The following is a 26,072-nucleotide window of genomic DNA, read 5'->3' as shown; positions in this document are numbered from 1 at the left end:
ATAGTTTTCACTCAGGTCCACTTCAGTTATTTTAGGCGGGAAACCCTGGGTTGTTGTTGCTACAATGTTGACAGTCGGCTGCCTATAAAAGCAGGCCGGCTGAGCTGTTTGCAGTTCAGTTCTGTTCCAGCTTACAAAATAAAGAGCTGCTTTGGAGAAATTGCTGTGTCGTCTGCCATGTCTACCCACTATTCAACACCCCTAGGCCACTCCCCTCTGGACCACACCCCTCTCCAGGCCACGCCCTCTCTGAAGCACACCTTCCCTGGCCACTCCCCTCTGGACCACACCCCTCCCCCTGGACAACACATGTCCCCCTAGGCCACTCCCCTCTGGACCACCCCCTCCTCAGGCCACGCCCTCTCTGAAGCACACCTTCCCCTGGCCACTCCCCTCTGGACCACACCCCTCCCCCTGGACAACACATGTCCCCCTAGGCCACTCCCCTCTGGACCACCCCCTCCTCAAGCCACGCCCTCACTGAAGCACCCCTTCCCCTGGTCACTCCCCTGTGGACCACACCCCTCCCCCTAGGCCACACCCTCTGGACCACACCCCTTTCTCCCAGGCCACACCCCTTCCCTTCCCTCCCCTCCTTCGCTTGAGCACTTTTGCCGGACTGGGATGTTTCCTTGATCCTTAACCGTTCGATGCCTCTTGTTTATGTCGGTGGAGGTTACAATCAGTTGATATCAGTTTATTGTTCTAGCCAAAGGCCGTGACAAACCCTCAGGAACAGGAACAATAAAACAATGCGGATTGCAGCGGATGGAGGACAGAGCGGGAGAGTCTGTCCGTCTGTCCGCCCATCCATGTGCAGAGACTGCCCTTCGGAACAGAAGTAAAATTTACATTCGTCGCTCCACCCACATTTATCCAGTTATTTATTTCATAATATTTATACGCACTTGACCCTTTTTTAAAAAAACAAAGACCACAAAGCAGTCTCCAAAAAGATAAAACAACAAAACGTCAGAACAATCCACAGGCCTACAAAGGTTAAAATACGGAAGCCGGTTAAAATCAGATCAACTTTCTAAGCATCCGGGTCGGCTTCTCCAAACAGAAATGTTTTTTAGCAGCCCAGGTCGTGGGGGATATTCTGCAAAAAAAATAACAACATTGCATTTGGCGTTCCAAAGTGTTGATAAAAAAGCAGATGAGGCAAAAAGCGAGGGAAGCGCTTAATGCTGTAAAACAGAAAACCTCCCCATTTATTCGCACAAAACCGCCCTGCTTCTCTCTGCCGATGTAGGTCAGCTGTTCACTTCCGTGGGGCGGAATCTGCTTCCGACAAACAAACGCCCTTCGTTGTAACACGCTGTATTCGTTTATTTGACGAGGTCGTTTTCCAGGATATTGAAAGCTCGCGATTTGGGATTTGGATGTCTTCCGTCAGCTCACTGCCCACCCCGCTGTGTCGGCAGCTAGCAGAAAAAACAAACCCATCACGTGTTATCTCTCTTAAACTGTGTGCATGTTAGGATTTGCAGCGAGGAGAGAGACCCCTCTGCTTAAGAGCTGCCCAAGAAGTAATTAAGCTTAAATTCTGCACCAGCTGAGTAAATGCAGAAATTCCCCCCTGCACACACACACACTGCTACCTCCTTTCCTCTGACATAGATTTCAAGGCTGTAAACTCCTTGGGGCAGAGAGCTTTCCCACTGTGCCTTATAAAAGCACCAGGCGTAGCCTGAGACCTGGATTTACGTATAAGCTAGACAAGCTACAGCTTAGGGCCCCGCTCTCTTGGGGCCCCCAAAAAAATTTAAAGGAAAAAAACAACTGGATGTACATTCCAAAATATGAGATAAAAAACAAATAAAATAAAACCTACATACAGCAACTGTGTTTTTGTGTTGTGCAGGCTCCTATGATGTAAGGAATGGGCCCCACCTGCTAGCCTGCTCCCTAAAATATCACTGGTTTGCTCACTTCTATATATAGGGTGCCTACATTCTGCATAAGGGACGTGGGTGGCGCTGTGGGTTAAACCACAGAGCCTAGGACTTGCCGGTCAGAAGATTGGCGGTTCGAATCCCCGCGACGGGGTGAGCTCCCGTTGCTCGGTCCCTGCTCCTGCCAACCTAGCAGTTTGGAAGCACGTCAAAGTGCAAGTAGATAAATAGATACCACTCTGGTGGGAAGGTAAACGGAGTTTCCGTGCGCTGCTCTGGTTTGCCAGAAGCGGCTTAGTCCTGCTGGCCACATGACCCGGAAGCTGTACGCCAGCTCCCTCAGCCAATAAAGCGAGATGAGCACCGCAACCCCAGAGTCGTCCGCGACTGGACCTAATGGTCAGGGGTCCCTTTACCTTGACCTTTGCATTCTGCATGGACTGATTGCATGGCCAGGTGTGCAAATGGCTTGAGATACCTATTAGGTCCATCAATCACCATATAGCATATATTCAACACAAAAAGCAGTGACAATTTGTTGTTGACAAAGGACAGCTGGACATAGAAAGGGCCCCATTACCTTCAGTAGCTTAGGGCAGGCATAGGCAAACTCGGCCCTCCAGATGTTTTGGGACTACAACTCCCATCATCCCTAGCTCACAGGACCAGCGGTCAGGGATGATGGGAGTTGTAGTCCCAAAACATCTGGAGGTTGCCTATGCCTGGCTTAGGGCCTCATCAAACCTAAATCCAGCCCTGGTCCCATGTTTGAATTTAGGGGAGTGATGCCTAGGAGAAGGGAGATTTGGGAAGTGATGCCACATCTGGGGGGATCTCCCCTGCCAAGGCTTGCCAGGCACCATTTTCATAGAATCACAGAATTGTAGAGGCAACCCTGAGGATCATCACCCTTTAGTGCAGGAAGTCGCGGTATCTTTGATGCTGGGCAAACCCCTTGGAAACATTAATAATAATAATAATAATAATAATAATAATAATAATAATAATAATAATTTATTTGTACCCCACCCATCTGGCTGAGTTTCCCCAGCCACTCTGGGCAGCTTCCAACAAAGATTAAAAATACATTTTATGTCACACATTAAAAACTTCCCTGAGCAGGGCTGCCTTAAGATGTCTTCTAAATGTCAGGTAGTTGTTTATCATCTGGTGGGAGGGCATTCCACAGGGCGGGTGCCACTACCGAGAAGGCCCTCTGCCTGGTTCCCTGTAGCTTTGCTTCTCGCAGGGAGGGAACCGTCAGAAGACCCTCGGAGCTGGACCTCAGTGTCCAGGCAGAACGATGGGGTGGAGACGCTTGGTGTAGTGGTTAAGAGCGGTGGACTCGTAATCTGGAGGACCGGGTTTGCACTTCTTTGAAGTCTCTCAGCCCCACTCACCTCACAGAGTGTTTGTTGTGGGGGAGGAAGGGAAAGAAGAACGTTAGCCGGTTTGAGACTCCTTCGGGTAGTGATAAAGTGGGATATCAAATCCAAACTCTTCTTCTTCAGGTATACTGGGCCGAGGCCATTTAGGGCTTTAAAGATAAGCACCAACACTTTGAATTGTGCTCGGAAACGTACTGGAAGCCAATGTAGGTCTTTCAGGACCGGTGTTAATGTGGTCTCAGCAGCCGCTCCCAGTCACCAGTCTGGCTACCACATTCTGGATTAGTTGTAGTTTCTGGGTCACCTTCAAAGGTAGCCCCACATAGAGCACATTGCAGTAGTCCAAGCGGGAGATAACTAGAGCATGCACCACTCTGGTGAGACAGTCTGTGGGCAGGGAGGGGCTCATCCTGTGTACCAGATGGAGCTGGTAAACAGCTACCCTGGACACAGAATTGGCCTGCGCCTCCATGGACAGCTGTGAGTCCAAAATGACTCCCAGGCTGCGCACCTGGTCCTTCAGGGGCACAGTTACCTCATTCAGGACCAGGGAGTCCCCCACACCAGCCTGCCTCCTATCCCCCCAAAACAGTACTTCTGTCTTGTCAGGATTCAACCTCAATCTGTTAGCCGCCATCCATCCTCCAACCGCCTCCAGGCACTCACACAGGCACCCCACAAGTGAGGGCCCAGGGGTCTGAGCATTCATCCCCCACCACCCTTCCGTTTCCATGCATAATGCGAGCTAGATTAGGGTTAACCCCTTGGATTATCCGAATTGCTGTTTCTGTTGTTTTATTTTTGTAGTATTTTTAAATGTTTACTGTGCTTTTTCTCTATTGCACTGAAGGGGAAACCTGGAAATTGTTGCTAAATTTATACAGTGCTTTTTTCTGGGGGTACACATACCCCGTAAACATTTTTTGAATCTACGTTTGACCTCATTTAAGGGCAGTATTTCAATATGAGTAGGAAAATGAGAGTACCCCGAAACTTTTTTTTTTAAAGAAAAAGAAAAGCACTGAATTTATATTTCACCCTATACCCGCAGGTCCCAGGGCAGTTCACAACATAAAAACACAATATAAAAACACAAAATGCATAATAAAAACAAGAACAGCCCAATAACCACCCCCTCCCCAAAATCTTCTATATAGAATAGACACATTAGATACCATCAAAGCATTTCTGGCACAGTCTCTTATTAGACATTTTTAAATCTCTCTGATATCTGCATGTGTGTAGGGTCGCTGTTTTTAATGCATTTTTGCTATTTTACTGGTTTATTACGTTGATTTTATCCTCTAAGCTGCCTTGTTATTTTGTATGAAAGGCATATACCATATATACCAAATATACCATAATGGTATATTTAATAAATAAATTGGTGCTTCGATAATACTATCATTATTTTATTATTACCAAGACCCTCGGTTCAGCAATATATTTAATTCCAGCAGTATTTCACTCTTAGTTCCGAAAGGTACGCTCCGGAATTCTTTTTTTTTTTTTTAAATAATCTTTATTATACATCATGTTACATAGAAATTAACAAATACAATACATTACATACATTACAATACATTATATACATACCCAACATACCTACATATCCTATGTGTACACCACAAATATTAAACTTCCAACTCTTCCCTTTATTGCCAATCTTAACTGTATGTATTTCCTATTAGTTATTCTACTTTTCCTTACATATAACTAATCAGATTTTACTATGCCTTCCCTCAGTTTTCAAGATTTAATCCACATCTGCCAGGAGACTTGCATTATCCATATGATTTTTAAGATCCTCTTTGAAAGTTAACCATTCTTTATTACATTTTGGAATAGTATTTCCTCTTATTCTCCCTGTTAGTTTTGCAAGTATTCAACTGAATGATCGAACACTCCGGAATTCTTTGCTGCAGCGAGTTATACAGTTCTCCTCCCAGTTTTTCCCCCAAATCATTTAAATTCCTTCTTTATTTCAGTTGCAGTGTCCAGAAATCTACTGGTTGCAAACCTCTCACTCTCTCTTTTCCCAACTGCTTTTAAAATAGACATCTGTTGTGTGCCATGTCACTCTTGGACCACAACATCGTCAGTAAGAGGATGTGTAATAATATCGCACTGTATTTATAGAGAACTCCTCATTTCCAAGGATCGCGGTGACCCGAGTGTGTGCCAGTCACGCTGGCAAGGGAGGACTCTGGGCAACGTTGGCGCGATGCCACCCAGGAAGTGGGAGACAGAGGGTCCTGAAGAATAGGGCAGGCGTCAGCGTACGTGGGTGGTGCTGTGGGTTAAACCACAAAGCCTAGGGCTTGCTGATCAGAAGGTCGGCCGATGGGGTGAGCTCCTGTTGCTCAGTCCCTGCTCCTGCCAACCTAGCAGTTTGAAAGCATGTCAAAGTGCAAGTAGATAAATAGGCAGGAAGGTAAATAGCGTTTCTGTGCGCTGCTCTGGTTCGCCAGAAGTGGGTTAGTCATGCTGGCCACATGACCCGGAAGCTGTATGCCGGCTCCCTCAGTCAATAAAGCGAGATGAGCGCCGCAACCCCAGAGTCGGCCACGACTGGACCTAACGGTCAGGGGTCCCTTTACTATCAACCAGTCAAGACAGTTTTGCAAGGCAATTTCCCCCGATACAACAGACCTTTGCATGTTACTTTTGCAGATGTTAGCATTTTAAAGCACACTGTGGTCTAAACCATTGAGCGTAGGACTTGCCAATCAGAAGGTCGGCGGTTCGTATCCCCGTGACAGGGTGAGCTCCCGTTGCTCGGTCCCTGCTCCTGCCAACCTAGCAGTTTGAAAGCACACCAGCGCAAGTAGATAAATAGGTACCGCTCCAGCGGGAAGGTAAACGGCGTTTCCGTGCGCTGCTCTGGTTCGCCAGAAGCAGCTTAGTCACGCTGGCCACATGACCCGGAAGCTGTATGCCGGCTCCCTCGGCCAATAAAGTGAGATGAGCCCCGCAACCCCAGAGTCGACCACAACTTGGGTCCCTTTACCTTTACCTTTTACAGTGTAGCAGAGAGAGCACAGTGTGTGCTCTTGTTTCCTCACCCGGCTGCGTCCCTTCGTGAGCTTTCTGCATCTTGCCCGTTTTCCGCCGGAATTGCTAACCTGGGTGCTCTTTCTCCTGTTGGGAGCATCTGACATTGGGTTGGCTCTTTTGGCCTGGGAGTCAGAGGAGCTCAGTTAGTAGAGCATGGGACTCTGCATCCCAGGGTCAATCAAGATGTTTTATAGATGGTACTTAAGGTAAAGGTTAAGGGACCCCTGACTGTTAGGTCCAGTCGTGGCTGACTCTGTGGTTGATTCTCGAAGCTACCAGCATGAGTCTGACCAAACTGCGGGAGGCAGTGGAAGACAGGAGTGCCTGGCGTGCTCTGGTCCAGGGGGTCACGAAGAGTCGGACACGACTAAACAACTAAACAACAATATATTTTAAATGGCCCAACTAGTCCAGCATCCCTGCTCTCACAGTGGCTGAACGCTCGCCTGTGGGAAACCCGCAAGCAGGATTCGAACGCAAGAGCAACTGTCCCCTTCTGAGGTTTCCGGCAACGGGGGTTCAAAAGTGTTGCTGCCTTCAAGTGTGGAAGACAGAGCATAGCCGTTGTGGCTAGGAGCCATCATAGAATCATAGAGTTGGAAGAGACCACAAGGGCCATCGAGTCCAACCCCCTGCCAAGCAGGAAACACCATCAGAGCACTCCTGACATGTGGTTGTCAAGCCTCTGCTTAAAGACCTCCAAAGAAGGAGACTCCACCACACTCCTTGGCAGCAAATTCCACTGTCGAACAGCTCTTACTGTCAGGAAGTTCTTCCTAATGTTTAGGTGGAATCTTCTTGTACTTTGGATCCATTGCTCCGTGTCCGCTTCTCTGGAGCAGCAGAAAACAACCTTTCTCCCTCCTCTAGGTGACATCCTTTTATATATTTGAACATGGCTATCATATCACCCCTTAACCTCCTCTTCTCCAGGCTAAACATGCCCAGCTCCCTTAGCCGTTCCTCATAAGGCATCGTTTCCAGGCCTTTGACCATTTTGGTTGCCCTCCTCTGGACACATTCCAGTTTGTCAGTGTCCCATCGATAGACTTCCTTCTCCCCAATGAAATTGTCTAATCCATTTGCCCTCCGGCAACAGGCATTCCAGCCCTGCCAGCGACAAGAGGCCCCCTGAGCTAAAAATAGGAAGTCCCTCTTGCAGAGGGCTTGGCAGGCGCATGAACATGCATGCGCCTGCGCACATGTGCCAAGGACTCTCCCCAAAACAGCAAATGAAAATAATCGAAATTTATTTTTCCCCCCAATTTTTTTTTATTAGTTTTCACAATATTATAAAAAAACAAACACACAAGACAAACCGACATAAATCATAGCCTTATTGAAAATTACACTTATTAACATTGTTAAGTGACTTCCTCACTTCCCCTTGGTTGAATTTCATTGCATGGGTTTTCCAAATCCCAATTCTTATGAAATTTAACTTAAACATTAACATCCTTAAATCTTCACCTTATGGAATTAGACATATTAATTCATCACTTCACATAAATAAAATCCTAAGCCAGTTATGTATCTGCAAGCTGTTTTCAGTTAATTTAACTTAACAAATTTAACTAGATAATCATTAAATTTATTCCACTCTTCCTGATACTCCTCCTCCTTCGGGTCGCGGACTCTTCCAGTTAGGTCGGAAAAATCCATCATCTTCATCTGCCATTCTTCTGTAGTTGGTACCGTATTTTTTGCTCTAGAAGACTCACTTTTTCCCTCCTAAAAAGTAAGGGGAAATGTGTGTGCGTCTTATGGAGCGAATGCAGGCTGCGCAGCTATCGTAGAAGCCAGAACAGCAAGAGGGATTGCTGCTTTCACTGCGCAGCGATCCCTCTTGCTGTTCTGGCTTCTGAGATTCAGAATATCTTTTCCTTGTTTTCCTCCTCCAAAAACTAGGTGCGTCTTTAGCTAACAAAATACGAGCAGCGGTTGTGGCATACAAAAATAATTTAACATCTTTCTAATAATCGAAATTTAAACTGCCAATGCCATAATGCCATTGGGTGAGTCTATGCTGTGATGGCATTTGGAATATTGTGTGCGGGTTCAGGTTGCCTCACCTTGGAAAGGGTATCGCAGACTTGGAATGGGGCAGCCAGAAGGGTCAAGGAGAGGGAGAAACTTCCCTAGGAGCAAAGGCTGAAAAAAAAGCTGTCAAAAGAATGGACAGATAAGAGTAAATGCTTCTTCATGCAGTGCATAGTTAGTCTGTGGAACTCATTGCCAGAGGAGGCAGCGATGGCCACTGATTTGGATGGATCTAAAAGCATCACCTGGAAGGCCATGGGTTAGAATTGTAGAACTGTGGTTCTCGCATTTCAAACCAGGCACAGGCAAACTCGGCCCTCCAGAATCTTTTGGGACTACAACTCCCATCATGTCTAGCTAACAGGGCCAGTGGTCAGGGATGATGGGAGTTGTAGTCCCAAAACATCTGGAGGGCCGGACCAGAAGGAGGAGGAGCACCAGGAAGAATGGAAGAATTTCAAAGACTATTTACTCAAATATGCTAAGATAAATTAAATAGAAACACTTGCAAAAAAAAATAGATAGGCTAAGGATTTAAATATGTGAAGTTATAGAATAACATGTTTAAAGTTAAGGTGAAAAGAGGCAAAGATGTTAAGAGGATTAAGTAAATTTTGTGAGATTTTATTTTGGAAAACCGTTACAATGATATATAATGAAATGCAGTCAAGGGAATTTGAGGAAGTCGTTTAACAATGTTACTAAGATTGGATCAAGTTCAGTTATGTTTTTTGTTTGTTTGTTTGTTTAAAATTTTGGAAAATCAATAACATTTTTGAAAAAGAAAAAAAACATCTGGAGGGCCGAGTTTGCCCAGGCCTCTTTCAAACCTTCCTTCCTCCTCTTTCTGTGGTTCGGTTCGTTAAATTTATTCTTATCATTTCCTGCACATTGAGTTAGAACTAGTCAAACTATTGAAATGTATATAAATGGAAACTATAAATAAAATTATTATTATTATTTTAAAAAAAGAATCCTAGAATTGTAGAAGTGAAAGGGACCCTGAGGGTCCTCTAGCCCCCCCCCCCCCGCAGTGCAGGAATCTCTTCCCCAACCTGGGGCTCGGACCCACGGCGCTGAGATGAAGAGTCTCGTGCTCTACCCACTGAGCTACCTTGCTTGCCCTGCTCTTAGGATGGGCAGTGTTAAGTTGTGGGTGAACATATCAGATGACACAGCGATTCTTCAAACAGCTCTTGTTTATTCACAGGCCAGAACAGAACTGAACTGAAGGGTTCAGCCAACCTGCCTATATAGAGCTCCAGTACAACGCAACTGTAACAACTTTCTAAAGCTATCCAATCACTGAACGTCTCTTTTGATCCTTCATTTGCATAACTATCTACAGTATCCCCCTGCTGGCCCAGGGTGAGAACTTCAGTGCATAACAGGCAGGGACGGTGGCTCTGGCAGGTGCTAAATCGTCTCCCCCTCTTTCCAAATTCTCCGACAGAACTGTACAGCTACACAGAGGAGCCAGAGTTTGCCGCCAACAAGAAGTGCTTTGAAGAGGATTTCCAAACACAAGGTATCTTTGAATTTTATTATTACGGTCCCAGACCAGTTCCGGCTCACTTACAATATCGGGAAAATCATAAAACACAACAGGAAGACATTGAATTGCAGTTGGGTATAACAGAGACAATTCAGAGATAGCGGCAGTTAAAAATCTTGATCACTAAAATATAACCTAAAATTGTCATTTAAAACCTTAATCATTTAGGTAGTACAGCTTGTTCCCTAAGTTTTATGGCAGCCGCACAGAATTTGGCCACCCTTAGCGTGATCTCTAGATCCTTGTCCTCTACCAGGAGTTTTAGACATTGAAGTTTGGACCCCTTTGGAATGTTTTCTCATTTCTCCTGAAAGTTTATGGCGATGGAGACAGGCGTACCTTGCCAGGGAGGGCATGCCACGAGCGAGGAGCCACCGCTGAAAAGGCCCTGCCATGGTTCAGTGCCAACCAGGGAACTCCTGGTGCAGTTAGCTGAACTCCTGGAAAGGGGCTAGGGAAAAGGGGGGGGGGCATTTGGCAGCGGTGTTCAGACTTTGGTTTTTTGGGTCCTTCTTTTCTGACAGTGAAGGACAAGCAGTGGTCGGAGCTGGACGTGGCTCAGCAGAAGGCCTATGTGATGCGGCTGCTGGATGGGCTAGAAGTCGTCAACAGGGAGAAGAGACTGAAAGTTGCCCGGGCGATCCTCTACTTGGCACAAGGTAACCATAGAACCATAGAATAGAATCATAGAGTTGGAAGAGACCACAAGGGCCATCGAGTCCAACCCCCTGCCAAGCAGGAAACACCATCAGAGCACTCCTGACATACGGTTGTCAAGCCTCTGCTTAAAGACCTCCAAAGAAGGAGACTCCACCACACTCCTTGGCAGCAAATTCCACTGTCGAACAACTCTTACTGTCAGGAAGTTCTTCCTAATGTTTAGGTGGAATCTTCTTTCTTGTAGTTTGGATCCATTGCTCCGTGTCCGCTTCTCTGGAGCAGCAGAAAACAACCTTTCTCCCTCCTCTATGTGACATCCTTTTCTATATTTGAACATGGCTATCATATCCCCCCTTAACCTCCTCTTCTCCAGGCTAAACATGCCCAGCTCCCTTAGCCGTTCCTCATAAGGCATCGTTTCCAGGCCTTTGACCATTTTGGTTGCCCTCCTCTGGACACGTTCCAGTTTGTCAGTGTCCTTCTTGAACTGTGGTGCCCAGAACTGGACACAGTACTCCAGGTGAGGTCTGACCAGAGCAGAATACAGGGGCACTATTACTTCCCTTGATCTAGATGATATACTCCTATTGATGCAGCCCAGAATTGCATTGGCTTTTTTAGCTGCCGCGTCACACTGTTGGCTCATGTCAAGTTTGTGGTCAACCAAGACTTCTAGATCCTTTTCACATGTACTGCTCTCAAGCCAGGTGTCACCCATCTTGTATTTGTGCCTCTCATTTTTTTTGCCCAAGTGCAATACTTTACATTTCTCCCTGTTAAAGTTCATCTTGTTTGTTTTGGCCCAGTTCTCTAACCTGTCAAGGTCGTTTTGAAGTGTGATCCTGTCCTCTGGGGTGTTAGCCACCCCTCCCAGTTTGGTGTCATCTGCAAATTTGATCAGGATGCCCTTGAGTCCATCATCCAAGTCGTTGATAAAGATGTTGAATAAGACCGGGCCCAAGACAGAACCCTGTGGCACCCCACTAGTCACTCTTCTAAACCAAGTCGTCTTGGTCTGGGTGAAAACAGCAGTCCAAATGCAGCGTGCTTTGGGGACAGAACATTTTCTCTTTAAGAGAAAGAAAATTACATGTGTTATTGAACACAAGCCAAAATCACAGGTACCTTGGCTCTCGAACTTAATCGTTCCGGGAGTCCATTCAACTCTTGAAATGGTTCCAAAACCAAGGTGCGGCTTCCGATTGGCTGCAGGAGTTTCCTGCAGCCAAACGGAAGCCGCGTCAGATGTTCGGCTTCCGAAAAGTGTTCGCAAACCAGAACACTCACTTCAGGGTTTGCGGCATTCGGGAACCGATTTGTTCGGGAGCCAAGCCATTCAGGAACCAAGGTACCACTGTAGTCTTTAAAAGAGAATGTTTGTATCCCAGGTTATACTCAAGAGTAGACCCGCTGACATTAATGAACATGACTAACTTGAGTCTCTTGCGTCCGACCCTGAAGGTAGAACATAAATGGTTTTTGCACCTTGTGGTCCCTGATAGCCTTAACCGTGGATTTGTCTAATCCTTAAGAAATCTCTGAGTTGATGTCCATCACTATTTTATGTGCTTTGAATCGCCCAACATCCAGCCAAATTTGGATTTCCCTGAGTCCTAGTGTCATGAGAGAGGGAGGGAAACCTTTCTTTCTCCCCTTTCTCTGCATCATGCCTCTGTTGAGTGTGTGGAGGAAAACTTAAACATGTTGCAGAGTTCCCAAAAAGCAGAGGAAATTAATATTTCATCCAGCAGAGCTTTACTGCTACTGAAGGCAAATACCGTATTTTTTGCACCATAACACTCACTTTTTTCCTCCTAGAAAGCAAGGGGAAATGTCTGTGCGTGTTATGGAGGGAATGCCTACGGATGGCGGGGGGATCTGCTGCAGTCGTGAGCAGAGGATCCATGGTTCCCCTTCCTTCCCTCCTCCGTGGCTCGCTTTGAAACAGCAAAGCGGGAGAAGAGCCGCTGAGTGGGGAGGAGAGAGGGACAGAGAGCCTGCTTGCTTTAAAGGAGCAAAGCGGGAGAGGAGAGGAGCCTTCTCCCCTTATACCCCTCTTCTGCATTATTAGCAGCATCCTTCTCCACCCACCCCACGTGTGCTCCTTGTCCCTTGAGTGCTTTTCCTTCCCTCCCCACTTAAAACGTGGTTACAAAGCACAGATCCGCATGGATCCTCAGGATTTTTGCATCGGGCTACTCCAAACTCACTGTCAGATCACATGTCTGTGGCCACAGCATGAACCACAAAAATCATACACCCACTGTTTCGTTTAGAATATTATTTTTCTTGTTTTCCTCCTCTAAAAACTATGTGCGTGTTATGGTCGGGTGCGTGTTATAGAGTGATAAATACGGTAATAATAATAATAATAATAATAATAATAATAATAATAATAATAATATTTTATTTATATCCCGCCCTCCCCAGCCAAAGCTGGGCTCAGAGTGGCTAACAACAGTAAAAATAGCACAGTTTACATAAAATCACAGTCAATTAATCAAAATACATTCTAAAATCAGTTCAGAATAAAATTAATGGCAACCATTGGGCTAGAGTTCTATGTGGATTACCGAAGGAGGGGGTCAGACTGTGCCTTGGCCAAAGGCCTGGTGGAACAGCTCTGTCTTGCAGGCCCTGTGGAAAGATGTCAAGTCCCGCAGGGCTCTTAGTCTCTTGTGACAGAGTGTTCCACCAGATCGGGGCCACAGCCGAAAGGGCCCTGGCTCTGGTTGAGGACAGCCTAACCTCCCTGTGGCCCGGGACCTCCAAGATGTTTTTGTTTGAAGACCGTAAGGTCCTCTGTGGGACATACCGGCGGTCCCGTAGGTACAAGGGTCCTGAGCCGTATAATGGTCACAAATCCAATACATTCAGGATTAGCACAGTCCATAAGAAATCCAGTTGCAGCAGACTTATCTTAAACTTATAATAAGACTAAACCTTGACACTAAGCGTACAGAACAGAGCACCGGAACAAAGAGATAGGAAGAGAAAGTGAAACCCAGGCTCCTTCCGGCCTGTTTTTATAGTCAGCATGACCTTGACAGAAAGAGGTAACAGAAACAGTTTAAACCAGCTGTACTCAGCTTCCCGGAAGCAATAACCCAAACATCAGAAACCTCCTGCCTGCTTCTTTCACATAGAAAGAAACCTTCCAGAAGCCTCTTGAGCTAAGTAGAATAGGGAAGATCTCTACACATCAGATCAATACTTTCTGTACTAAGAAATGCAAACTGACAGCATCGTCTCATGTCCCATGCCCCCTCCCTTACTGGCTTTTCCCCTCCCCTCCTCTCTGCTTCCCAGGGGTCTTTGGGGAGTGCGACACAGAGGCAGACGTCCTCCGCTGGTCCCGGCACAACAACTTCCTCCTCTACCAGATGGGGACCTTCACTGCCTTCCTGGAGTTGCTGAACATGGAGATGGCGTAAGATATCTTCCGAAAACAGGATCTGAAGCTGGCATTTTAGTGCGGGCTCCTTTGGAAATTGCTATTTCAATTTTTTAAAAAATAAATAAATCAGGTGTGCATTGGGGAGGGGGAGTTCTGCTTCACAAAAACTCACAGACTGACCTGTGGAACTCATTGCTGCAGGCTATTTTGTGGCGAGAGCAACCCGTGCAAGGACTCTGTAGGTGAAGCAATGGTGGGCAACACATCGGGGACCACCCTGGTCGCCAGACGAGGGGTTTGAGGGATGGAAATATGTTTCAGATATCTGTCCAGGATCTGCTTGGACTACTGCAATGCGCTCTACGTGGGTCTACCTTTGAAGGTGACCCGGAAACTACAACTAATCCAGAATGCGGCAGCTAGACTGGTGACTGGGAGCGGCCGCCGAGACCACGTAACACCGGTCTTGAAAGACCTACATTGGCTCCCAGTACGTTTCCGAGCACAATTCAAAGTGTTGGTGCTGACCTTTAAAGCCCTAAATGGCCTCGGTCCAGTATATCTGAAGGAGCGTCTCCATCCCCATCGTTCTGCCAGGACACTGAGGTCCAGCTCCGAGGGCCATTTGGCAGTTCCCTCCCTGCAAGAAGTGAGGTTACAGGGAACCAGGCAGAGGGCCTTCTCGGTGGTGGCACCCACCCTGTGGAACGCACTCCCATCAGAGGTCAAGGAAATAGACAACTATCTGACTTTTAGAAGACATCTGAAGGCAGCCCTGTTTAGGGAAGCTTTTCATGTCTGAGGCATTACTGTATTTTAAAATTGTGTTGGAAGCCGCCCAGAGTGGCTGGGATACCCAGCCAGATGGGTGGGGTGTTGTTGTTGTTGTTGTTGTTATATTCCCCCCAACACACACTCATGAGCAGCCAGATTCTGTAGTCTAGTTGGTGCCGTTGAGGAGAAAGATCTTGACAAATTATGGAGTGGCTTCTCTCTCGCATAGCTAGGGCATTACATATAAATGCCCTACTGTTGGCTAAAGTAGGGATGCGAGTGGCACTGTGGGTTAAACCACAGAGCCTAGGACTTGCCGATCAGAAGGTTGGCAGTTCAAATCCCTGCGACGGGGTGAGCTCCCGTTGCTCGGCCCCAGCTCCTGCCAACCTAGCAGTTCGAAAGCACGTCAGAGTGCAAGTAGATAAATAGGTTCCAGCGGGAAGGTAAACGGAGTTTCCATGCGCTGCTCTGGTTGACCAGAAGCAGCTTAGTCATGCTGGCCACATGACCCGGAAGCTGTACGCCGGCTCCCTTGGCCAGTAAAGCAAGATGAACGCCGCAACCCCAGAGTTGGTCACGACTGGACCTAATGGTCAGGGGTCCCTTTACCTTTATTGGCTAAAGTGGGACAACTGCCTCAGGTGGCAGGGGCCAGGAGGTGAGGAACGGTGCTGAGCACAGGGACAGGTTAAAAGACTTTAGGGCTTGGATCCATCATGCCAGTTCAGTTTTGCATGTCACTCGTGCTTTGCCTACTATTTATATTTCGCATGAATATTTATTGCCTGCTTTTCCATAAACAAACAATCTCCCCCCAAAAACAGATTTAAGTAAAAAATAACAGCAACAAAGCAAATGCAATTCTAAAACAGCCATAGCTTTACGTGAAATTATGAATCGCTTCCCGCACGGCGAAAAGTCCGAAAGTGAATTACGAGAAGGATTAAATGCAGTTTAGAAAATAACTTAGACATGTTTAAAATGTAAAGTAAAAATGTCCAGTCCCCAGTGTTGCTCAAATGCCCAAAGAAACAAAAAAAATATCTTTCCCAGTGTTGGAACGATAAGGAAGTTGGTTCATGTGGGGCAAGGTGGTCCTAAAGTGAAATGGCCTTTGCTGCTTGCAGTCAGTGATGGGGGCAGTGGTGGTGCAGTGGTTAGAGCGCTGGACTACGACTAAGAGACCAGAGTTCGAATTCTCCCTCAGCCCCTGAAGCTCACGGGATGAGCTTGGGCCAGCCCCAGTCTCTCAGCCTCACCTACCTCGCAAGATTGTTATGAGGATAAAACGGGGAGGTGGAGAATTGTGTTTGCCACCCTGAATTCCTTGGAGGACAGGCGGGATAGAAACTGAAGAAATAATAAATAATTTCCCTGATTGTCATTCTGAGGGCCACCACTAAAAAGGCTCTCTCTCTCCTTATACGCTGACTCACTTCGCCTCTGATGGTTTGCATAGGGAAGGGTCTCAGAAGCGGCTTGTGGCATGCAGGCAAATTTGGGTGGCGGCAAGGTGGTGATTGAATTTCGGCCGTGCTGGCTCACCCTAGTCGTCAAAAAAATTAATTTGAAAATAATTTTAAAAGCTGCCACGTTCCGGGATTGTCGTACTTCCCCTCCATCTGCTAGCAGGAGATGGATGCTTTTCCCAAGTCCGGCAATTGCAAGCCATCTGCCAGGGTACAATTAATTGCCAGTGATTCCGCCCCCCGTCCCCAATCTAAAGTCTCCAGAAGGAACAATTTGGTGGTAACTGACTCGATCTTTTCTGTGTGTGTATTCCAGGAACAGCCAAGCATCTGGGAGCGCCTTGAGGAAGCCAGCCATCTCTCTGGCTGATAGCACTGAGCTCAGGTGAGTCACTGATGTTGCCCTGGGACTGTCGGTAAACGACCCAGTAAAATTAAAAAGAATTAATTGCACATTTCTTCAAATTCCAACCAGATGAGCTTGATTCAGCCATCTGCCCCTCCAGGACTCCTTGCTACCTCCCTGGCCTCCTAGCACCCCCTAGGTATTTCCACTAGCACCCCCCCCCCCAGGTTTGTTGTTGTTGTTGTTTAGTCGTTTAGTCGTGTCCGACTCTTTGTGACCCCCGGACCACAGCACGCCAGGCCCTCCTGCCTTCCACTGCCTCCCGCAGTTTGGTCAAACTCATGTTGGTCTCTTCGAGAACACTGTCCAACCATCTCGTCCTCTGTCGTCCCCTTCTCCTTGTGCCCTCCATCTTTCTCATCATCATCAGGGTCTTTTCCAGGGAGTCTTCTCTTCTCATGAGGTGGCCAAAGTCTTGGAGCCTCAGCTTCAGGATCTGTCCTTCCAGTGAGCACTCAGGGCTGATTTCCTTCAGAATGGAGAGGTTTGATCTTCTTGCAGTCCATGGGACCCTCAAGAGTCTCTTCCAGCACCAGAATTCAAAAACACCCATTCTTCGGCGAACAGCCTTCTTTATGGTCCAGCTCTCGCTTCCATACATCACTACTGGGAAAACCAGAGCTTTAACTATACGGACCTTTGTTGGCAAGGTGATGTCTCTGCTTTTTAAGATGCTGTCTAGGTTTGTCATTGCTTTTCTCCCAAGAAGCAGGCGTCTCTTAATTTTGTGGCTGCTGTCACCATCTGCAGTGATCACGGAACCCAAGGAAGTAAAATCTCTCACTGCCTCCATTTCCTCCCCTTCTATTTGCCAGGAGGTGATGGGACCAGTGGCCATGATCTTCGTGTTTTTTTATGTTGAGCTTCAGACCATATTTTGCGCTCACCTATTTCACCCTCATTAAAAGGTTCTTTAATTCCTCCTCACTTTCTGCCATCAAGGTTGTGTCATCTGCATATCTGAGGTTGTTGATATTTCTTCCGGCGATCTTAATTCTGGTTTGGGATTTATCCAGCCCAGCCTTTCACATGATGAATTCTGCATATAAGTTAAATAAGCAGGGAGACAATATACAGCCTTGTCGTACTCCTTCCCCAATTTTGAACCAATCAGTTGTTCCATATCCAGTAATCCCAGGTAATCCCAGGTACCACTCAGTTTGGTAACCCCTGCTGTATAGAGACTCTTATTTCCAATCTCCCCCCCCCCAATTTTTTAAAATTGATTTTCACACAAACAAATAAACACACAAACAGATAAACAAACAAATGTAAATTGTAACCTTATTGAAACTAATCTTTTAATCAAAATTCTTATATCATTAACTTAATCATTTAACATATTTCTTTCTTCTCCATTCAGCATTAAACATATTAATTCATCAGGTTACGTATTTAAATCCCAAGCCTATCTGGTTAACAAGCTTTTTCCAATTAATTTAACGTATTTAACTAAATAATCATTAAATTTCATCCATTCTTCCTGGTACTCCTCCTCCTCCTGGTCGCGGACTCTTCCACTCAGGTCAGCTAGCTCCCAAAAATCCATCATCTTCATCCGCCATTCTTCCACATTCTTCCAATCTTTTTCCCCAGGGCTCCTTTTTGGCTTTTGGACTTTAGAAGTCCTTGCTGGTAACATTTTTTCCGTTGGGGGGCGTCATTCTCTTGGGGTGGGCAATGGGTTCAAGGTCCTCTGCTTTGGGACATTGATTTCTCCTCCTCTCTGCTTTGCCGCCAGAGTGTTGTTGAGCGTCATGTACCTAATGGTGGAAGCCCTGCGCGTCGAGATGGAGACGGACCCCCCAACGTGGAAGGCCGCTCGTGATACGTTCAGGACTGAGCTCAGTAGGTTTCTGTCCATTCTCTGATTGGGCACGGGGGGCTTTCTTCTCCTCCCTCTGTGTAGTCTAGAATCAATTTAAATAAATTTTTTTATTTTATTTTTTTCAAATTTTTTTATTAGTTTTCCAAATTTATAACAAATAAATAAAAAGAAAACATCAAAAAGAAAACAAGCAAACCTTTATCTTACCTGTAATAATTCCACTTTTGTTCACATTGCTGGGTGACTTCCTTCCCTGGCTGAGTTTCCATGTAAATAATAATAATAATAATAATAATAATAATAATAATAATTTATTATTTGTGCCCCGCCCATCTGGCTGGGTTTCCCCAGCCACTCTGGGCAGCTTCCAACAAAGATGAAAAATACACTAAAATGTCACATATTAAAAACTTCCCTGAACAGGGCTGCCTTCAGATGTCTTCTGAATGTCAGGTAGTTGTTTATCGCTTTGACATCTGATGGGAGGGCGTTCCACAGGGCAGGTGCCACCACCGAGAAGGCCCTCTGCCTGGTTCCCTGTAACTTGGCTTCTCGGAGGGAGGGAACCGCCAGAAGGTCCTCGGAGCTGGACCTCAGTGTCCGGGCAGAACGATGGGGGTGGAGACGCTCCTTCAGGTATACTGGACCAAGGCCGTTTAGGGCTTTCAAGGTCAGCACCAACACTTTGAATTGTGCTCGAAAACGTACTGGGAGCCAATGTAGGTCTTTCAAGACCAGAGTTATATGGTCTCAGCGGCTGCTCCCAGTCACCAGTCTAGCTGCCGCATTCTGGATTAGTTGTAGTTTCCGGGTCACCTTCAAAGGTAGCCCCACGTAGAGCGCATTGCAGTAGTCCAAGTGGGATATAAATCATTGTAGCAATTTTCCAAAACTATTTTCACATAAAATTTACTTAGTCAATTAACATCTTTCTTTCTTTCTTTTTCTTTTTCTTTAACCATAATATTCTACAACATCGCTTGTTTAAATCTGGTCGCAGACTCTTCCGGTCAGGTCGGCTAACTCCCAAAAGTCCACCATCTTCATCTGCCATTCCTCCACTGTTGGTACTTCTTGTAATTTCCAATTTTTGGCCTTAAATAAATTTATTTATTCGGTTTTTCATATTAAAATTTTACAGTCGCGTATACAACATAGAAACCAGATTCCAGAGAATTAAAAGACGCCTGCTTCTTGGGAGAAAGGCGATGGCAAACTTAGGCAGTATCTTAAAAAGTAGAGACATCACCTTGCCGACAAAGGTCCGTATAGCTCTGGTTGAGGCTAATCTGACTTCCTTCTTCCTTCCTATTGCATTTGCATTGCATTCATAGCCCTTCAGAAAACTCCACCTCCGGTCTTGGCCCCTTTTGACTTGTGTCTCCCCACCTCACCCTCCTAGCCAGCGTGGTGTAGTGGTTAAGAGCGGTGGACTCGTAATCTGGGTAACCGGGTTCGCGTCTCCGCTCCTCCACCTGCAGCTGCTGGGTGACCTTGGGCCAGTCACACTTCTCTGAAGTCTCTCAGCCCCACTCACCTCACAGAGTGTTTGTTGTGGGGGAGGAAGGGAAAGGAGAATGTGAGCCGCTTTGAGACTCCTTTGGGGTAGTGATAAAGCGGGATATCAAATCCAAACTCTTCTTCTTCTTCTTCTTCTTCTTCTTCTTCTTCTTCTTCTTCTTCTTCTTCTTCTTCTTCTTCTAGGTTTTCCTCTGCACGGCGAGGAGCCTTTTGCACTTCTGCTTTTCACCATGGTGACCAAGTTCTGCAGCGGCCACGCTCCCCACTTCCCCATGAAGAAAGTCTTGCTTTTGCTCTGGAAGGTCCTCGTGGTGAGTGAGATTCTGAGCTTTCAACAGGAGCAGCACGGGCTCAAGCGACGTGTGCTTGTGGCCTGTGGCAAATCATGCCTGCCATAGGTCTCGAAGAAAAAACACTCCGTTACGTGCCACCCCGGTCTCTGAGTGGCGAGAGATGTCGGGGGTTCCAGGCGCTTACCCTGAGCTCCTTACAAGAAAAAAAACTGCTCTCTTTCCCTTCTGGGGTACCCAAGAACCCATATAGAGTCCTTAATGGGTTCTTGCCCACCTAGCAGTTTGAAAGCACGTCAAAGTCCAAGTAGATAAATAGGTACCGCTCCAGCGGGAAGGTAAACGACGTTTCTGTGCACTGCTCTGGTTCGCCAGAAGCGGCTTAGTCATGCTGGCCACATGACCCGGAAGCTGTACGCCGGCTCCCTCGGCCAGTAAAGCGAGATGAGCTCTGCAACCCCAGAGTCGGCCACGACTGGACCTAAGGGTCAGGGGTCCCTTTACCTATTGGTAGGAGAAAATAAGAGGCCAACTGGATTATAAAGGTAAAGGGACCCCTGACCATTAGGTCCAGTCATGACCGACTCTGGGGTTGCGGCGCTCATCTCACTTTATTAGCTGAGGGAGCCGGCATACAGCTTCCGGGTCATGTGGCCAGCATGACTAAGCCACTTCTGGCGAACCAGAGCAGCGCACGGAAACACTGTTTACCTTCCCGCCAGAGCGGGACCTATTTATCTACTTGCACTTTGACGTGCTTTCAAACTGTTAGGTTGACAGGAGCTGGGACCGAGCAACGGGAACTCACCCCGTTGTGGGGATTCGAACTGCCGACCTTCTGATCGGCAAGTCCTAGGCTCTGTGGTTTAACCCACAGCGCCACCCGCATCCAACTGGATTATATTGAGAAGCAAAGCAGCTAGTATCTTGCTCAGCGGACTGGGTTGCCCCAGCCACTCTGGGTGGCTTCCAACATATATTAAACATATAAAAACATGATAAAGCATTTCACATTAAAAAGTTTGCATGATTTTTGCAAGCTTAATTTTGTGGCCGGGGGAGCGGCGGCTACGGAATGTTGTGTATTGGAGCTGTCTTTAGAACTTTGTACTTTCCCCAGATGGAGCAAAAAATATCTCTCACAGCATCAGCAACAGCTGGACAAGACAAGAGCAGGAATTACTGTGCAGAAGCACATCAGTTCAGTCCTCCCAGATTTCCTGTTAAATATGTATTTGTTCGTTTATTTGTTCGTTAAATTTGCCAACAAATGGTGCTTGAGAACAAGCACAGTGGGTTTTTGGCTGACTGGGGCGACTGTGGGAACAAGATGCTGGGTGGAACGGGTCCGCTCTGGCCTGATCCAGACTCTTCCGATGTTCTGATGACCCCACCGCCTCCACCTGCTCAGCTCAGGCTGCGTTGTTGAGGACCCACCTGGGACCATAGCTGCCAACTGTCCCTTATTTGGCGGGAAAGTCCCTTATCCCAGCGCCGTGTCCCGCTGCTGTCCCTTATTGATGATGTCCCTTAAATTTCCCGGGTTTCAAAGGAAGCAGCTCCTCTCCCTCCCTCCCTGCTGGCCAGGGAGGAGGGAGGCTCCAACTGTGTTGCTTGGCTGCGTTGCTCACCCAATAAGGAGTCACAGAATGACTGGGGGGTGGAGCTTGCATGCCTTGTGCAGATCAAATCGGCCGCGTTGCCTGGGGACTCGCCTTTGCTCAGCGCTTCCCAGCGGAGAGGTGACGGTGGTTTCCCTTGCTGCATCCCCTTTGCCGGGTTGCTGTGCTGTGGGAACCACCGCTGGAGGCTTCGTTTGGCTGCTGGCTGGGCTTTCTGCCTTTGGCTCAGAGGGGCTCGGAAGGCGAACCTACCTGTGCCCAGAAAATCCCTTATTTTGGCTGCTGATCCCTTATTTTCGAGACTGCTGGTCCCTTATTGTCAAATCTGTAAGTTGACAGCTATGCCTGGGACCATCTCTCTCTCTCTCTCTCTCTCCTCTGCAGTTCACCCTGGGAGGCTTTGACGCTCTGCAGGCCATGAAGGTGAAGAAGCGCCAGGAACTGGGCTTGCCCCCCCTGCCAGAGGACAGCATCCAAATCATGCGCAGCATGCGGGCAGCCTCTCCCCCCGCCTTCGCCATCGAGCTGGTGGAGCAGCAGCAGCAGAAGCGGGGGCACCGGAGCAGGAGGGTAGGAGATTTGGGGGGGCTCACCTCTCTAAGGCCAACCAGGACTCGGCAAAACCCAGGTGATACCCGTATTTTTTGCTCCATAAGATGCACCTGTCCATAAGACGCACCTAGTTTTTAGAGGAGGAAAACAAGAAAAAAAATATTCTGAACGCAACAGTGGATGTATGATTTTTGTGCTTCATGCTGTGGCCACAGACATGTGATTTGACGGTGAGTTTGGGGTAGCTCAATGCAAAAATCCTGAGGATCCATGTGGATCCATGCTTTGTAACCACATTTTTGCACCACTGCGGCCCCACGCAACAGTGGGTCCGTGATTTTTTGGGTGCAAACTGTAGCCATGGACATGCTATGTGATCTGATGGTGAATTTGGGGTGACCCTTATCTCCTGAGCCCACCAATCAGCTGCTTCCTTTCATCACTCCCTTCCCTCTTATTTGCCTTAGTGTCTTTTTCTTAGCTAGAGCAGTTTTTTGCTCCTCCTTTTCTTCTAATTTCTCTCCTTATTGCTTTAGTCTTCCTGTCTCCTCTCCTTGCAAGTTTGCTGTCTTTCCCTCCCCCCTCCCAGGCAGCCTCCTTTATCTCTAGCGTCCCTTATCTCTCTCCCTGATCGGCAAACGATCAGCAGATTTGTTTCAACACCCCCTTCCCTCTTTCTAAAAAAAAAAAAAGCATGATCTGCTTTTTGCCCCTGGGCAATTTGGCTCCAGGAACCACGCATTCGTTCCATAAGACGCACAGACATTTCCCATTACTTTTGGAACGGATCCTGTTTGCGTCCTGATATATTGCAAAGTCTGGAATCAGGATGGAGCTCTGTAGAAGCAGTGGCTGGCTTCACGGCTTCCCCCACTTTAAAAAAAAACATCTCTATTGAAAGTTCAAAAAGTCCGTGATTATACGTGCACTAAACATGGTGAGATGCAGATAAAAGAGAGAGAAACCTGTGTAGAAGGGAAAATAAAGGGGTGAAACCCAAAACTGTATACTTTACTAGGTTGTTACTGCACTTCACCAGATCTTAACGTATTACACTATTTGTAAGAATGGATTCCAAATATCATGGAATTTATACTCTGGTTTCTCTTCAGATCGTATAAATCTTTCGCCTTTTACCAAATATCATGGAATTTGTCCCTGGCAAGTCTGTGTTTAGATGCAAGTTGTTCATACGTTGCAAGTTGGTGTAAGTCTTCAATCCAATCTTAGAAGGGAGAAACATTTTTTATTTTTCCAGTTCATCAGTATGCGTCTTTTTGCTGAGAGCCAGTGTGGTGTAGTGGTTAAGAGCGGTGGTCCCGCAATCTGGTGAACTGGGTTAGCTTCCCCGCTCCTCCACATGCAGCTGCTGGGTGACCTTGGGCCAGTCACACTTCTCTGAAGTCTCTCAGCCTCACTCACCTCACAGAGTGTTTGTTGTGGGGGAGGAAGGGAAAGGAGAGTGTTAGCCGCTTTGAGACTCCTTAAAGGGAGTGGAAGGCGGGATATCAAATCCAAACTCCTCTTCTTCTTCTTCTTCTTCTTCTTCTTGCTGTGGCCAGGGCGCAGAAAGTCCACTCATATCGTCCTTTTGTGAGGTTCCATCTTCTGGGTATATAACTCAGGAGGATATTTTGCTCTGTAAATGTAAGGCTGTTCCGTGCAGTTCTGTTGATGGTTTCAGTTACCTTCTGCCAAAAATCTTTCAATATAGGACAATGAGAAAACATGTTTTAGAGAAGCTTTATCTCTATTGCATCTCCAGCAGTTGGATACCTTAGATAGCCCTTTTTAAACAAATGTAATGGGGTCTAGTATATTCTAAATATTATTTTTTCTTGTATGAGCCTCAATTTAAGGTCCAGAGACACCCTTGTTAAAGCTTTGTGTGGTCAAAATTGAGATCTCTAATTCTTTATTCTCCCTCAGTACCTGTATATCAAATTAGTTTGCTAATAACAAAGATTTATATATGCTGATGGCCAGGGTTTTTTTGTTGTGTAAGGATTAATCAGCTGCTTCAATATCTCTGGGGTCTCTGAGGCTGTAAAAGCTGCTGGTCCATAGATGGTGGTTAGCAAATGTTTTCATCTAGAGATATTGCCATTGAACATTTGTTTTTGTCTCTTAAGATGGAATATGTATAAAAATCATCTTCTTCGTTTATCAGCTGGTCTCACATTGTTGTTGTTTAGTCGTTTAGTCGTATCCAGCTCTTCGTGACCCCCTGGACCAGAGCACGCCAGGCCCTCTTGTCTTCCACTGCCTCCCGCAGTTTGGTCAGACTCATGTTTGTAGCTTCGAGAACACCGTCCAACCATCTCGTCCTCTGTTGTCCCCTTCTCCTTGTGCCCTCAATCTTTCCCAACATCAGGGTCTTTTCCAGGGAGTCTCCTCTTCTCAGGAGGTGGCTAAAGTCTTGGAGCCTCAGCTTCAGGATCTGTCCTTCCAGTGAGCACTCAGGGCTGATTTCCTTCAGAATGGATATGTTTGATCTTCTTGCAGTCCATGGGACTCTCAAGAGTCTCCTCCAGCACCAGAATTCAAAAGCATCAATTCTTCCGCGATCAGCTTTCTTTATGGTCCAGCTCTCACTTCTATACATCACTCCTGGGAAAACCAGAGCTTTAACTTTTTAAGATGCTGTCCAGGTTTGTCATTGCTTTTCTCCCAAGAAGCAGGCGTCTTTTAATTTTGTGGCTGCTGTCACCGTCTGCAGTGATCATGGAGCCCAAGAAAGAAAAATCTCTCACTGCCTCCATTTCTTCCCCTTCTATTTGCCAGGAGGTGATGGGACCAGTGGCCATGATCTTCGTTTTTTTGATGTTGAGCTTCAGACCATATGGTCTGAAGGTCTAACGTTAATATACCCAAATTCGTCCACCTCTTCCACCTCTTCCACGACCATTTATTTCCCGATTTTTGCATAGCGCACAAAATACACACATCATGATTCGTGATATATTGCCAGGAAACTATGAAACTGATACCACGATACGGACTTCATTTTGAAGCCAACTCAGGCATAACAGGCACATTACCTCCCTTTAAAAAAATGTGTTTGCATCTAACTCCCTCTGCTCATTTGAATTAAATGCGTGATTAAAAGCGATTGTTGTTGTTTAGTCGTTCAGTCGTGTCCGACTCTTCGTGACCCCATGGACCAGAGCACGCCAGGCACTTCTGTCTTGCACTGCCACCCGCAGTTTGGTCAGATTCATGTTTGTAGCTTCGAGAACACTGTCTAGCCATCTTGTCCTCTGTCGTCCTCTTCTCCTTGTGCCCTCCATCTTTCCCAACATCAGGGTCTTTTCCAGTGAGTCTTCTCTTCTCATGAGGTGGCCAAAGTATTGGAGCTTCAGCTTCACGATCTGTCCTTCCAGTGAGCACTCAGGGCTGATTTCCTTAAGAATGGATGCGTTTGATCTTCTTGCAGTCCATGGGACTCTCAAGAGTCTCCTCCAGCACCATAATTCAAAAGCGTCAATTCTTCGGCGATCAGCCTTCTTTATGGTCCAGCTCTCACTTCCATACATCACTACTGGGAAAACCATAGCTTTTACTATACGGACCTTTGTTGGCAAGGTGATGTCTCTACTTTTTAAAATGCTA

The 26,072-nt window shown here is 46.7% G+C and overlaps 1 protein-coding gene and 2 long non-coding RNA genes across 3 annotated transcripts in view; 1 reads left to right on the top strand and 2 right to left on the bottom strand.

Moving 5' to 3' along the window:
* LOC310659301 overlaps window positions 1-26,072 on the bottom strand; it is a 327,135-nt gene that overhangs the window by 180,251 nt on the left and 120,812 nt on the right. The gene's annotated exons all lie outside the window — the stretch shown is intronic.
* The window catches only part of LOC310659292, a 269,655-nt gene that overhangs the window by 135,897 nt on the left and 107,686 nt on the right, over window positions 1-26,072 (bottom strand). The window lies entirely within an intron of this gene.
* STRIP2 (striatin interacting protein 2) overlaps window positions 1-26,072 on the top strand; it is a 68,090-nt gene that overhangs the window by 13,429 nt on the left and 28,589 nt on the right. Inside the window, exons 3-9 of the mRNA XM_083401971.1 lie at window positions 9,837-9,911; window positions 10,463-10,597; window positions 13,908-14,028; window positions 16,558-16,626; window positions 18,389-18,495; window positions 20,180-20,307; window positions 22,293-22,478. Coding sequence (XP_083258097.1) covers window positions 9,837-9,911; window positions 10,463-10,597; window positions 13,908-14,028; window positions 16,558-16,626; window positions 18,389-18,495; window positions 20,180-20,307; window positions 22,293-22,478 — 821 coding nt within the window. The remainder of the gene's footprint in view (window positions 1-9,836; window positions 9,912-10,462; window positions 10,598-13,907; window positions 14,029-16,557; window positions 16,627-18,388; window positions 18,496-20,179; window positions 20,308-22,292; window positions 22,479-26,072) is intronic.

This window comes from Podarcis tiliguerta, assembly GCF_965153285.1.
Source record: "Podarcis tiliguerta genome assembly, chromosome: 10".
Lineage (NCBI taxonomy): Eukaryota > Metazoa > Chordata > Lepidosauria > Squamata > Lacertidae > Podarcis > Podarcis tiliguerta.
Note: the sequence above shows the minus strand (reverse complement) of the source record. Positions and strands in the feature narration are given on the sequence as shown.